This window comes from Carettochelys insculpta, chromosome 3 (assembly GCF_033958435.1).
Source record: "Carettochelys insculpta isolate YL-2023 chromosome 3, ASM3395843v1, whole genome shotgun sequence".
Classification (NCBI taxonomy): Eukaryota; Metazoa; Chordata; order Testudines; family Carettochelyidae; genus Carettochelys; species Carettochelys insculpta.
Window position 1 is genome coordinate 104,359,570 of NC_134139.1, and position 15,812 is coordinate 104,375,381.

Genomic DNA, 15,812 nt, shown 5'->3' on the forward strand with positions numbered 1-15,812 from the left:
TACTAGACTTTGGCAGTGGCAGGGAGTGGTGAGGGGGAGAGAATCTTGGGGCCTCTGTCTTGCAGCAGTGTGGTGAGGTAGGTTCTTTTGCCCAGTGGGGAGGGGGCTTGGGGCTTATAGCCTGTGGGTCATGCCTGCTAGGTCTCAGGGCTTCCGCAGGAGCAGGTCTAAACCCCCAATCCCAGCAGGTGTGTCCCAGCTCTCAAACTTCTGCAGACTATTATATGCAGCTCAGTAGGTGAATAAATTTGCCCATTATAGATTCTAGCTGATCCCCATAATTTTTATTACATGTACAAACAGTGATACTCCATAACTACAACAAATTACTAAAGATAGTGGGATAGATTCATACTAGCTTGATGCTGGCTTCTGCTGGCACAGGGCAGTGTAAAGTCAGATCTACACTAGCATGGCTCCCAGGCAAGTCAGCAGAGGTACCACTGTAGATGAAGGTACCATCTTTCCTTGTAGATGAAATTCCTGCTCAGCTAATCCTGAGCGTAGTGAGCTTTACTGGTCCAGGGCAATGTCATCTATAAAACTCCCTAGCCCAGCCACAGTAAAGCTATATCTGTTTTTTAAAGAAATTGGGGAATCAAAAAATAAATATTTTCGCCCCAAGGCAGATTGAATATAAGATCCAGTTGAAGAAAAAACTGTAACAGAAAAATAAGCATTATTTAGAAACCAGGGTTTGATTCTAAAAAATTATATTTGTAGCTGAAAAGACAGCTGCAGCATTCTCAATCAAGCAGGATGAAAACCCAGGGCTAGTACAGGTACTCTCAACTGGATGTAAACAGGATTCTGGTGAACAGAGCTCTCTTGATATTTACTCACTGTTTCCTTTCCGCAAAAAATGTACAAGGGACAGGGAAGACATCTGCTGCACCTCCATGTCACTGGATTGCAGCAAACCACAATAGGCTTCTAGATGCTCAGCAGGCAGTTGGATGTTCCCTGTAGAAATGAGAGGAAATACTGAACGAGTCCCTCCACTTATTCTGGTTTGTCATGTCTTCATCTGTCTTCACGTTCAAATGCTACGATAGTCAAGTATTCAGAGGTAGATAAAGGACCCAAAAAGTTACTTGAGTAAAAGTACAGCTGGGGGCAGGGGAATGTACTTAAGTACAAGTTATTGGTGTCCCTCTGGAAAGGTAATTGAGTGAAAGTACACATGCATGCACACGCGCACACATCACATCTAGATTGTACTCGAGTATCCAGAAATGAATGCAGCTGTACTTTTACTCAAGTAACTTTCTGGGTTCTTTTTCCACCTCTGCAAATACTGTGCATTTATCTTCCAATGACACTAAGGAAATCAGGCCATTCCACTCACTAGCTCTTTTAATAACAATCAGTTAGTTTAGAAATATTATTGGCCAAACATGGGGAAGGAGGGGAGAAATGGAAATTACTGTTAATGCCCAGCTACCAAACAAGTATTTCTTCTCTATATCAGATCCTACTATGGATGGCTATATGCACTTTTCAGCAGTAATAAACATACACTGTAAATACATCAGGCCAAATTCTGTATTGATGTAACGCTTAGAATTAAAGGAGTTGCAAAAGTGTAGCCCAGGGAGAATGTGACCTATTTTCTGATGTACAAACCATTGAATACTCATCTTACAGAAAAAATGTTCACTGATCGTTCCCTTCCACTGCCCTACTTTCCTACTTTGCCTGATACCTCTCAGATAGCTTCCTTTCCCATATATGAAAGCACTACTAAAAATCCTGAATCATTTCACAACAAGTCTGATCTCACTGAGAAAACTCAGTACCCAGCTTCCAGTTATATGGTCTCCATTGGGCAACTTTGTGCTGATTCCTGCACTCTGTTCACAGCCCATCTCAAAAACTGCCAGGGAGCAGCTATTGTAAATGCCTTGTTCGTGAATTGTCACTACCTCCTCTGGCCTGTAGTTAGTTGTTACCTCCTGGAGTTCCACAGGATAGCCCTACTAGGATACAGCCTTGATTCTCTCCCAAAATAGCCTATGCTGTGTAATTTATGGGGAGTTCAGCGTATACCTGATTCAAATGTAATGTGCATATCCTATAAAAGCCGGGCTGAAATACTACAGAATTGTCATAATTATATACCGTAAACTCTTTCATATCCGGCATTCTATTATAGCCAGAACTCTCAAATAAGTGGCATTTTAACCAGAAGTAAATTTTAATTATTTTTTCCAAAAGTACAGGATAGGGAAAGTAAAACAAATAAATACAGTACACACTCAAGATACATGCATTCAATATGTGCGTATCTCACATTAGCGTGAGTGGAGGGGAACCCAGAAGCCACAGCCACTGCTACACAGGCGAGGACAGAGGAGATCCCCCTGTCAAGGGGAGCAGAGCTGGCTGCCAGCTCTACCATGGAGTGCTGTCATGCTGGGAGAGGCTGCGGGGGGTCGGGGGATTCCCCTGTTAAAAGGCTACTGGCTGGCCAAGCATATAACAGCCAGCTCTGTTCCCCTTGACATGGGAACCTCCTCCTCTTTCACTTGTGTGGCAGAAGCTGCCTGTGGCTGAGCTGAGGGAGCTTTGCTCAGCCAGGCAGCAGCCTTTTAACGGAGGATCCCTGTTAACAAGGGGATCTCTCAACCCCCTGACCTCCACTCACGATGGCACAGAGGGGCAGAGCTGGTGGCCCCCCCCAGGCGAGCTGTGATCCCCCTTCACAGGTGGTGGCAGCACCCCCCCCAGACAGCAGCCTTTTAACAGGGGGATCCCTGTAAACAAGAGGATCCCCACCCCCTACAGCAGCACCCCAGGACACAGCTGGAGGAGCAAAGTGCTCTGCAAGCGCTCTTCCTCCTTCACGCGGGATCCCCTGCTGTCCGCTTCGGGTGGCGGCTGCTGGTGCTGAGCTGGCTGCCCTGTCCCTTCGCCCTCTCGACTTGTGCTAATTTCACATTATGCCTGGTTTTCCAAGAACATAACTCATACAGCAAATACCGTAGAAGTTTACAGTGTACAGTGCTACTGTTGTTGGTAAATAAAGCACACTGCTTACATTTTTGTTTCTTAATATCCAATCTTGTTTTTCTTTAGTGCTCTGCATTGCTTGGTATACCTCTTTATTATCCAGAATATTTGCATATCCAGCAATCTCCTGGTCCTGGGGCTGCCGGATATGAGAGAGTTTAATGTATGTAACTTTAAGTTTCTTGTAGGCACTGGGATCATCTCCCTATAACAAAATCAGATGACACTCATTCTGCAAGTGGCTGCACATACGAAATTATGGCAGTAATTTCTTTTTATCTAACATACTTGATGCAACAAGAGATTTTTAAAAAGATCTTAAATTCATTAAGGCTTTTAGCAGTTTGGGAAAAATACCTTTTGTTTAGTTATATTTTTGAAAATTTTCAACACACCAGAAGGCACTTACGTACAGTGCTGACTCATTTGCAAGTAATACAGAGCAGCAGACTGCTGTAAACCAGCGTTTTCCGAAAATGCTAAGGTCCTCAGAGCTTCCAAGGAGTCTTTTCCAAACGGTGACATTCGAAAACCTACAAAGTGTACAATGGTAGCACAGGCTTAGTTAATCCTGAAAAGGTGCAGCGTCTGAAGAGCTCAGAATTCCCAGGGACTTAATTTTAACCCAGCAGGCAACTAGACCCACCAACATACAGATTAGCATATCAGAATGGACTCCTGCAAGTCTGCTGTGTTATCACATCTCCAAAAGCGGCCCGTGTCAAATGTTTCTGAGTAGAGGTGCTGTGTGGGGAGTGCACAGTGGGGTAACATGCACCCCCACCACCGCTCTCCTCTCCCCCCACTCACCCTTCAGGGCTGTGCCACTTCTGCTGAGTGTGGGGGTGATCCTGCTTCTCTCCAGGAGAGGCACAGCTTCAAGGGGACTGCCCCACACCCATCAGAAGTGGTGTGGTTCTTCCACAGGAAAACATTGGTGGGGGTGGAGCAAGGGAGGTGGCAGAGCAGGGGCAGGGTGAGAGTGGGGCAGGAGAGGGACATTGGCAGGATGGGGCAAGGAGGAGTTGGGGCACGAGTACATGGCTGGTGTGCCTCCCCCACCCCCTCAGAATTCCCACATTAGTTGCCTCTGCTTCTGAATAAGATTTGATAAACCCCATAGTGGTTAACCTGGAATAATCTGCCCTAGAAGCTTCTTCCAAACCACTGGCAGTTAGTGGTTGGAAGTAAGACCACCTATATTTCTTATACACTTTTAACCCCGTCTACCATAAACATGGATGTTCTTGTTGTAAATCCTTTTCTAAAAATCATTCTAGGCTCCTGATTATATGATTTATATTGTGATTGTTGATTCTAGAGCTTATGAGTAAGTTGTATGAAAGTATTTCCTTTTCTTGGTTTTTAAGTGTATTTTCATTGTGCCTTGCAGCATTATGAGAAAGGGGCAAATAGAATAAAGAAATGAGGTGTGATAGGACTTGCCTCATGCTCATCTTCCACCAGCCACCAAATACAAGTATAAAATTAATGCTCTACATGTACCACCTCAAATACTGCAATATCATAATTAATGCAAACACTAGTGGTTTGGCACAACTCTTGTAAAACACTAGAGTATATTCTTAAAAGGCTGGAGTGAAATGGAGGGGAGTAAATGAAGTGCCCCACAATAAAAATGGCTGAAAAGGAAAGACATTTCTAAAAAAACTGCATCCTTAGTCTGTGGAAACCATTGCCTCAAGACACAGTTTTAGCTCAGAGTTTAGCACAGAGCAATAAAGGATTAAGTATTTTAGGCAGAACATCTATATAAACTGTCATGAGCCAGTGCATAAACTCACCACTTACTCAAGTCACTAGAAAATATTGACATTCCAAGTGTGACAAACTCTTACATTCCAGATTAAGGTTATTATTAATTTTGGCTATTAATTAGCAACCATTGTAGAAGGAAAGATTAACTAATATTTGTAAATTAAAAAACATGTTTTAAAGATTAAAGTCTGCTACTGAAAAAGTTGAGTGGCTCAATCTGCTTGTCATCTGTATCCCTGGATAGAAGGCAGAGGAAGTGAAAACCAGTCCAAATCTTTCCTTGCCCATAATAAAGATCTTGTTATACAAAGTGGGTTTATGAAAGCATTTTATCACTTAAATTATGAAACATGAAGTCTGTACTCAGGCCCAAACTTGGCCCTCAGATATCGACTCATGGCTCTCAGTGAAGATAGCAGGATTTGTGATAGAGGATGTAATGAACAAAGGGATCTGGGAGCAGAGGCAAGAGTTAAACTAGGAAATACAGAACAACCATAAGGAATTTTATGAACGTTGGTAATTTTGAGCTGATAAATAGGAAGCCAGCATAGCTGTATGAAAATGATGTGGTCACACATTTTTGTGCACATGAAACACCATGCAATTTAATCTTACACAGGCTGGCTTCTGGAGGGATGAGCCTTCAGCTGAAGAAAGGAATACTAATAATTATGGATTGAAAAATGTTGCCAGTAAAGTTCTATATTATTAGGTGACAGGACAAAAAGCACCATAGAGTGTTCACTCTTGCTTCCTCTGTTGACGTCGTGTCCACACTTGGGGAACCATCATTGACAGCCTGACAGCATATAGCCCTCAGTGCAATGCTGTGGGAAAGCAGAGCTGATCAATACACATCTTGGGAGTCCCTCTGAGTTCTCTACCTCCTCAGCTGCTGGAATGGCATCATGCATTGCTCTGTGAGCTCTCCATGCTGGAAATGTCAAAGCAGCACAGCAATCGGTCCCCCTCCCTCAGCAGCCAGCTGCGTGCCACTGTCTTCCCAGTGAAGGGCAGAAAAGCAGCACTCTGTTTATCAGGTCTGTGTTCCCCAAACCGAGTGGCACGCTCAGCTGTCAGATACTTCCCTGAGCTTTGAAAGGGGATGACTGCATGCCTGGAGGGCAGCAGAGATGAAAACTCTGAGCAGAGTGATCAGGGCAGGCATTGTGGAAAACTGGCAGAAACTAGCTCTGTCCCACAAGACAAAAGTGTCTACATTGGTTCTTTAGTAACAGAGAGGAAGCCGTGCTAGTCTATACACTATCAAAACAAAAAAGCAGTCAAGTAGCACTTTAAAGACTAGCAAAATAGTTTATTAGGTGAGCTTTCGTGGGACAGACCCACTTCTTCAGACCATAGCCAGACCAGAACAGACTCAATATTTTGAATATTCACCTAATAAACTATTAGCTCTAATAAAGCACCTAATAAACTATTAGCTCACCTAATAAACTATTTTGCTAGTCTTTAAAGTGCTACTTGACTGCTTTTTGTTTTCATTGGTTCTTTGTTGATAATAATGGAAGGGAAAAGGAAAATGTCTCTCTGAGGTGGAAGATTTTTGTTGCCAGACTGGGCATTTTTCCTGACAAAAGTCACATTGAAGTGTGTACATTCACACTGTTTTATGCCAAAAGGCAGACATTGTCAACAAAACTTAGTGGTGTAAACATAGCCATATGACTGGAGGGATCTAGAGGTGTTTGTATGGTTTTTTAAATGGAACAGATAACAGAGTTCAGCCCAAACAAAACAGAAACGGTTTCATTAGCAGGTCATTAACTACATGAAAAAAGTGGTCTCCATGCTATTACAAGGGCGACGGTATAAAAACCACCTACTGCTGCTAACATGAAACAGCAGTAGCTCTCTCATCCCTCCATGTTACAGTGACCATCCATTCTGTATTAGGTGGGACGGTCCTGTATTTGGGATGCCAAAAAGGTGTCCCAACTTATTTTTTAAAAGGGACTAATTGTTCCATACTTAAGCCCTCCCCTGCTCACCTTTTCTGTCAGCAGCTGCACCTGTGCAGCTGCTGGCGGGAGTCGCCTCCCTGAGCCTCGGGGAAGAGGGGAAAGCATGCGCGGCTGCCACGGCCCTGCTGCTTCCCCAGGGTGGCCGGTGGCTGCTGCTGCTTCCCAGGGCTCCTCAGGAGCGCCTGCTCCTGCTGCTTTCCTGGAGCGGGCCAGCAGCTGCTGCTTCCTTGGGGTAGGTCAGTGGCTGCTGCTTCCCTGGACTCGTGGGGAGCGCCGTCGGCTGCTGCCTCCTTTCTGGCTCCCTGGGGCTTGGTGGAGCAGGGAGGAACTGCTCCTCCCACTCATATCTCCCTGTCCCATATGTAGGACAGGGAGATATGGTTGCCTGACTCTATGTCCAATTTCATATCACAAAAGTAGTGAAATGAACCTCCCCTATTAATGTGCAGGCTAGCTTTTACAAAAATTGGCTACAGTTTAGGGAGCTGAAATTGAACTCAGGAGACACAGGTTCACTTTCTAGCTCAGGGCTGGGAAATAATTTTGTATGGGTTGCCACTCCAAGATTTTGGTAAGTGGTCAAAGGCTGCACTTTTCTATGCAAGGGGTGAGAGGTCTGGGATGGAGGTTGGGTGTAGGAGGGAATTTGGGGTAGGGTATGAGGGTGCATGATGGGGTGTGGGGTCTGAGAGGGAGTTTGGTTGACGGAGGGATTATGACCTGGGATGGGGTATTGGGGTGCAGGGTCTGGGACGTGGTATGGGTGCAGGAGAGAATTCTGACCCGGGATACAGATGCTGGAGCGGGGGCAGGGTCTGAGAGGGAGTTGTGACCGGGGGGTTGGGGGGGGATGTAGGAAGAAACTGGCTAATGGGAGCTGAGAAATTGTGCTGCACACCCTCCATCCCCAGCAAAATCTCTCAGCTCCCATTGGCTCCCATTTGCTGGGAGCAGGGAAGCACCTGAAGCTCATTCCCCTCGGCAGCCATAGGGTCAGCTGTAGTCGGGATTTAAAAGCTTGGTGGGCTGGATCTGGCCCATGGGACACATCTTCCCCACCATATTCTAGCTTCACCACTAGGCTCCTGGGGAGCTTGGGCAAGTCACTTTTCTCCCTGTATGTCAGTTTCCCTATTTGTATAATGGAGAGACTGGTACTTGTAATGCACGTTAAGATCTGAAAATGAAAAAACAGTATTATAGCTCCCATAATAATATATAATCTAATTTTCTTTGGACATTCTCTTTTTGTTCTCTAGACTAAGAAATTCAGCATAAACTCTTTTTAAACATAAAGCCATTAGGAGCTAGAAAATGCAAAGTTAAGAAAATACAAAATTTGCATACCAGTATTCAAAACATTATATAGTATTTTAGCAGCTAAACACCCATGCTAATTACTGGATGTAATTTGACTGAAGTATCAGATGCATTTTCTGTGGCGAGAGGTGTGGAAGAAAAAGAACTACAATATAGGCTGGTTAGTATTTTGCACTGCTGGGTTGCTCCCTACAGAGCAATTGACACTTAGCATGCTGCTGTAGCTTATTTTTAGGACTGCACCAGTCCCCAGATCCCTCCAAAAAATCAGTATACACTGGTAACCCGGAGCCACCTTTACCCCTTCTCAGCTCAGCAGTGCTCCTCAATTAAGACTGCTACCTCTCTGGACCATCATAGATGGACACGCTCTTACTTGTAATTCTCAGTAAGAATAAAGAAGAAACAACCATGCTCACCTGATGCAAATTAAAGTTATTTGCATGGCCTTTGTAGCTAAAGAAGCCACAGATATGTGCAGTCATATTACAGATACAATATCTGAATAACAGTTGGACCTCATTTGTGACTGGTTTTTTCTGCTCAAATAATAGCTAATTAAGGACAGATGTTAGGAATCATGAGCTTTTCCAGCTGCTGCTCAAACAAAGGTGATACAGTAATCTTTGTTCTGTTAGTCCACTGCTGATGCAAAGATAGCATTTTTTCAAACAAGGAAGTAATGTACTGCACCAAAAAGAACAAGGCAGTGTTGTTGTACTGGGAGTGATTAATGCAAATTTAATAATAAAGCACCCTTTGTCTTTTAGTCTTTGAGCTGAAATATTCCTTGCTTTGTCTCTTCCTAGGGACGATTTTGGAGGAAATTCCAGTAGAATTTACCCTAGACAATAATGTTAACTTCTAGCTTCATTTTAGAGAAAATGCATAACTGACGTAATCTACTCAATCACTCTCCATATTTTTATACATGTAAGAACTTTTGCAGGCCTTTAAAAGGAAAGTAGTATCCCAGCTCAGTTTGGTATTCAAAAATGCAGGACTTTATTCCTCCCTAATAGCTGGCTGAAGTCATTTATACTCTATGGCTGTGTCTACACTTACCAAAAACTTTGAAATAGCTTTGCTAATCACCAGATCGAAGAATACCAGTGAGGCGCTGAATATGCCTCATTAGCATGCTGCCAGCCATAGCGCTTCGAAATTGCTGCTTTTCACTCCTGCGTGGCTCGTTTACACGGGGGGTCCTTTTCGAAAGGATCCCACCAACATAAAAATCCCCTTATTCCTATGAGCTTGTAGTATTCTTCGATCTGGCCATTAGCATGGCCATTTCAAAGTTTTGGTAAGTGTAGACACAGCTATAGAGTATAAATGACCTCAGCCAGCTATTAGGGAGGAATAAAGTGCTGCATTTTTGAATAACAAACTGAGCTGGGATACTACTTTCCTTTTAAAGGCCTGCAAAAGTTCTTACATGTATAAAAATATTGAGACCCCCCATGTAAACAAGCCACACGGAAGTGAAAAGTGGCAATTTCGAAGTGTCGTGGCCTGCGGCATGCTAATGAGGCACTGAATATGCATTTCAGTGCCTCATTAGTATTCTTCGATCTAGCCATTAGCTGGCCATTTCAAAGTTTTTGGTAAGTGTAGATGTAGCCTATGAATTTAGTTGTGCCCGCTGGTATGTTAGTTTCTTTCTGGTGTACCTCTACTGAAATGGGTATTTGACTCTGGAAACTTTTTGTGCAATAACTAAGGGGAAATAGCATGCATTTTTAGAACATTCAATCACCTTTACCTAACCTTATTTTCTATTGCTTCAGAATTTCAACTGTGCAACGTATGAGTTTAAAACCCCCTGGGCCACTACCTTGAATGTTAAGTAGTCATTTCTATATGGGCAAATGTTACCATTCTGTCATTAAACAGCTACTTTGCTCAGGGATAAATTACTGCAGCATGTGCAAGGCGGAAGAAAATCAGGCTCATAATGTTTATTCTCTGAGTAATTATTAAAACATGCACCAGAATATTTAAAAATTCCAGAACTCCTTTTAGGAATAGGTTCAGATTCCTATACTATGCCTTGGTCAGTTCTGGACATTGCTTTTAAAGAGCTATAATCAAATGAGGTTGCTGTGTGGTAACATGTTTTTCGCCTGACCACCACAGTTCATTCATAGTGTATATGAATGTCATTATCTTACCTAGCAGTGCGAAAGCCTTTGCCATATCTTAAATAAGTTTTCAGTGTTTTCTATGCCATTATTAGAGCTTAAATATGCAAGGTGAAATCCTGAGGCTTCCATTAAACCCATGAGATACCATGTATTTGTAAAATGCCTAATAGAAACAGGCCAAGGGATCCTGACTTGGGTCTCTATATGCTCTTTAATGCAAATATTTAATGAAATAGTAACACGTGGAGCATAATAATGCGCTACACTGAAGTACTCAAAATGCTGTTGGTGGAAGTGCAGAGTTTTGTCGACAGACTGTCGACAAAACTTGTGTGTGTAGATGCTCCACAGGTTTTGTCAGCAAAACTCTCTAGTGTAGAAGTAGCCAAAGTGTCTTCTCTGAATAAGGATGCATTTGTATTGCTTCATAGGAGCAAAACAAGCTCAAAAACAGATTCAGGGCAGAGAGGTAGGAATGAGTATATTCTGATACAGAGTACTTCTAATAATAGTAATAATAATAATAATTAATAATTAAGTAAGTGCACAAACCAAACTCTGGTACTTAAAAACATGTGACCGCACAGATAGTGTGGTAAACATACGAGAAAATTAATGTGAATTTAATTAAATAGAGCGAATCTGTTCCATGTATACATACTGTGAGTACCAAATCAGAATAGTTTTATAAAACACTAGCATCCTCTATCATATAACTAGACTTAATTTATTACTGTGTGATTAATAAACTGGACTGATTCTGTTTCCAGGATTGTAAGTCCAATAAAGAGGAATAAGAGATAAGGCAAAGATGCAGATCCCTCCCACTCAGCGGACAAACTTTAGTTTTAATTTCCAGAAGACTCCATATCTGAAAGATGTTGTTGTGTGCACATCAGATGTTGCATTTACAGCTCTAGAACAAGGGAAAGCTATTGATCATTTTGATGCAGCTCTTTATCATGCTATTTGAACCCTCAGTTTCCAAAACACAGAAGGAAAAGCACAGTAGCTGTATCCCTGTATGCACAGCACTTGAACTGCACATAGCCTAGTTGAAACAAACTACATCGCTTCCTCAGTAGTTCATTGTCATTGTGCAGAAAAAATCACCCCAAATAACCTGATCTCACCTGTTTCAATGTGCTGCAGAAACTCTCTTGCTGTCTCCTTTTCATGTGGTTGAAGGATAGGTCTGTGTAGCTGCCTGGCTTCAGAGCTCTTTTGTTTTACGCAGGAGCATTCACTTATTAGAATCAAATACTCCTTAATGTTCTGCAACAGACTTGAGGTCATCCTCTTCACAAGAGACACAAAGTCCTGAAGCAACTTCATACACTTTTCACACAGCTGATCCATTTTCACTTTAGTTGTCCTGACACCAGCAAAAAGCAAGAGAGAAAAAAGGGGGAAAGATTTTGAATGTTTATCTTCTTCCAACTTTCATGCCTTTGTGAACTAAGTTGCTGCTCCTATGTTGGTGCGTGTTACAGATCTTGATTTTCCCAACACTATTATAGTGCTCTAGAGCCACAAAATAACTGCTATTTCCTACGTGCAAACAAACTACATGGCCAAACAAAATTTAACTATCAACAGTACACTCCTTTGTGAGATATAAAATGTTAGTTTAAAGGCTGGAACACAGCCACATAATTCAGTCTTTCTCTACTTTAGTTGAAGAAAAATAGTGTTTGTACAAAACTTAGAACTGTTTCATAAATAACAAATGAAATTTATTAAACTACCCACGAAAGCCATCACAGTTCAGATGCCAGTGAAAGCCTCTGGAATAATGGATAAAGAAGGCCGTGATTATACAAAGTAATATCACAGCTGAAGGCAGAGCTCCACCTTCTCTACACCTCTTTTCCAATAGGAAAAGTAAACAAAAAAAATCCCAACCCCCCAAAACAGGTTTTTCCAGTTTCCACTGAAGTTGACGGAAACAAAGGCACATTCTGACTAGGCAGCAAATTCATAACTGCTTCAAATAAAATGTGCTAGTCATGAAGAATGAAAAAAATTGGGATAATGTGTAAATACAGATACCAAAAGCAAATTAAAATTATATTTTATATCCTAACAAGCAAAATCTGAGCCACTGACCCAAAGCCAAATCAGTTGTGGGGCCATACAAGTTAGAAACAATAAACCCTTCACTGAAATACCTCACACAACAGCTGTATGAGGGGGTAAGGAAGTCCAAGGTTCAGGGCTTCCCACAGGCCAGATTAACTCTTCTGGGATCCTTGGGCTATTAGATTTTGTGGGCCCCACTAGGCTCTGGGGTGGGAACAAACATGAGGGGTTCAATATGTGGAAGTGGTCTGCTGAGGAGTGAGCAGAGGGTGAGGGGGTCTGCCCAGGAGTGGGCTGAGAGTTGGGGCAGGAAGAAGGGTACAAGAGTGAGGTGGAAATGGGGGGGGTCTGGGTATCAGAGGGGCACAGGTGGAGGTGCAGGATGAGGGATTTGGCTGGGAGGGAGTGCGCAGGAGCAAGGTGGGTTGAGGGGTCTGGGCAGGAGGGGGGACACTTACCTGGCTTTGCATTCCCTGCAGCAGTCATGCACTGCCACCTGTTGCTCCCATTGGCTGCGATTCCAGCCAATGGAAACAGCAGGGAAAACCTAGTGCAAGTGGTTTCCTACATTGCCTTTCCCCTGCCTGGGGGAAAGGGGAGCAATAGCACAAAGAGCCACTTCTTCCCCTACCCCATTTCAGAGGTGCAGGGTCAGCTTGAGCTCTCATCTCATCTGCAAGGTGGTCGTGGACCACTAGAGACCTGCAGACTACACTTTGACAACCACTGCTGTAGTTGTCAACCACTGCAAGTGCTTTCCCTACAGGTGCATTTTTAAGAAATACACCATTCAAAATAAGGTGTGATATTTTAAATACTCCTGAGGCTTCCTGTAAATTTGGATTGACTCTAGGCCTTTTCACTACTCAATGAATTTGTGTTGGTGTACTGAGTGGTCACTGATGCCAGGCTTCTATCATGGATACATTTACCACTACTTTTGATGCACTTGTTCATAACCTTTAAAGACATGTTTTTATACTTAGGATAGGAATTTCAAAAATTCTTGTCACTTGGAAACACAAAGCCCACTGAGTTTCAATAAGATTGGTGCTCTTAAATCTCTTACTTTCTGAAATCCCTCCCTTTGTCTGTTATGCTTAAATCTATCAACACTATCTCAAGGGTTTGTTCTTGAATAGTTAAGGATATAACTCTTTGGGTGATATTTAAATCACCCAAATCAAGAAGAAGAAGAAGAAATTCCCTAAATATATATACCACTGAGTCTGAATCAAGTGCTACCCATCGCTTCCTGGTGGACAGGTGTGGATCTCCCTGAATCTTTTAGTTACTCTTTAGGAAGCAGACATTTACAGGCATTCTATCTCTTTGCTATTCAGTTCAGTGATGTCTTCTGACTACATCCCTGAAAGATGTTGAAGGGTGGCCAACTGTTCCCACTCTCTTCATTACTGTTTCTTAGGAGATGGGGGAAGCAGGATTAAGCATGTCTTCCTGCTCCCTTCTTACTTCTGCCAAATCCACCTTGTAAGGATCTTCTGGAGATGGGCGAGCTGCCCAGTCACATATCCTGCATCAATAAAACCCAGAGACTCATTATTTATGTTTTGCTGTTATTCCTGTCAGCTCTTCAAAGTTTGCTATTAGGATTATCCAAGAGAACAATGTGTGGGGTCATAAAAACTTCAGAATCTATGAAGTTCTGCTTTCACATTTAATTCAACCATGGTAAGCAGATTGGGCAAGTTTCACTTATTTAAGATTAGTAACAGAGAAATAGTTAATCTGTATTCCATCAAAACAGAAAAGCAGTTCAGTAACACTTTAGAGACAAACAAAATAATTTATTAGGTGATGAGCTTTTCTGGGACAGACCCACTTCACTTCAGATCTGAAGAAGTGGGTCTGTCCCACGAAAGCCCATTACCTAATAAATTATTTTAGCTGCGTCTACACGTGCACGCTACTTCGAAGTAGCGGCACCAACTTCGAAATAGTGCCCGTCGCGTCTACACGCGTCGGGCGCTATTTCGAAGTTAACTTCGACGTTAGGCGGCGAGACGTCGAAGTCGCTAACCTCATGAGGAGATAGGAATAGCGCCCTACTTCGACGTTCAACGTCGAAGTAGGGACCGTGTAGACGATCCGCGTCCCGCAACGTCGAAATTGCTGGGTCCTCCATGGCGGCCATCAGCTGGGGGGTTGAGAGATGCTCTCTCTCCAGCCCCTGCGGGGCTCTATGGTCACCGTGGGCAGCAGCCCTTAGCCCAGGGCTTCTGGCTGCTTCTGCGGCAGCTGGGGATCTATGCTGCAGGCACAGGGTCTGCAACCAGTTGTCAGCTCTGTGGATCTTGTGTTGTTTAGTGCAACTGTGTCTGGGAGGGGCCCTTTAAGGGAGCGGCTGGCTGTTGAGTCCGCCCTGTGACCCTGTCTGCAGCTGTGCCTGGCATCACTATTTCGATGTGTGCTACTTTGACGTGTAGACGTTCCCTTGCTGCGCCTATTTCGATGTTGGGCTGAGCAACGTCGAAGTTGAACATCAACGTTGCCGGCCCTGGAGGACGTGTAGACGTTATTCATCGAAATAGACTATTTCGATGTTGGCTGCACGTGTAGACGTAGCCTTTGTTAGTCTTTAAAGTGCTACATGTCTGGGTTTTTTTAATTTAGTATTAGTTTTAAGGTTGTTTATAAAGTGTCTCTTTTTTTGAAAAAATGCAGAATTTCAAAGAGAGACAATTATGTATTATTCGGCTAACCCTCTGCATTATGTATTAGTTATTATTTCATAGACTCATAGAATCATAGGGCTGGACGGGACCTCCGGAGGTCATCGAGTCCAGTCCTCCGCTTCAAGCAGGATCAACCCCAACTAAGTCATCCCAGCCAGGACTTTGTCAAGCCGGGACTTAAAAACCTCTGGGAATGGAGATTCCACCACCTCTCTAGGTAACGCATTCCAGTGCTTTCCTATAACAATTTTCTTCTGAGGATTTCAAGGTTGTTTACAGAGAGACAAGATAGGTGAGCTATCTTTTATTGGACCAACTTCTGCTGGTGGAATGTACAGGTTTTTTAGCTAAATGGAGTTATTTTTCAGGTCTGGGGGAGGAAGTCAGGATGTCTGAACTAAATGCAAGTTGAGACAGATTGTTAAGCATAAGGGGTAACACGTCACAAGAGGGCAGGTGAAAACAAGTGGACAATTGCAGATTAGATTGCTATGCATAACAGGCTTGAAACGGGCAATTTAGGGTAAAATTGCAGTTGGATCCATTACAAACTGTGTAATGAGCCATAAAAGAAGTGTCCCTGCTGCGTCAGTTGTTTTCGGTATGATACGAAGTTAGGAATTACAGTTCCCAAACTCACCTTTTGCGGGTATTGTACAGATATATTTGAGGGTGACTGTTGAAAGAGCAAATAAGGAATGAGCACTTCGTGTGACATGTTCAGCCAGAAATTTTTGTCTTTTATCATTTTCTGTGGGAGTTCTTCCAAAAGGATAGTGATTATCTGATTC

At 43.1% G+C, this 15,812-nt stretch overlaps 1 protein-coding gene across 1 annotated transcript in view; it reads right to left on the bottom strand.

The window, feature by feature from the left end:
* LOC142011298 (uncharacterized) overlaps positions 1 to 11,683 on the bottom strand; it is a 54,696-nt gene extending 43,013 nt beyond the window's left edge. The window contains exons 1-3 of the mRNA XM_074990500.1: positions 11,377 to 11,683; positions 3,426 to 3,545; positions 844 to 963 (exon numbers count right to left, since the gene is read on the bottom strand). Of these exons, the coding sequence (XP_074846601.1) occupies positions 844 to 963; positions 3,426 to 3,545; positions 11,377 to 11,602 (466 nt within the window). The 5' untranslated portion in view covers positions 11,603 to 11,683. The remainder of the gene's footprint in view (positions 1 to 843; positions 964 to 3,425; positions 3,546 to 11,376) is intronic.
* Between the last annotated feature and the right edge of the window lie 4,129 nt (positions 11,684 to 15,812).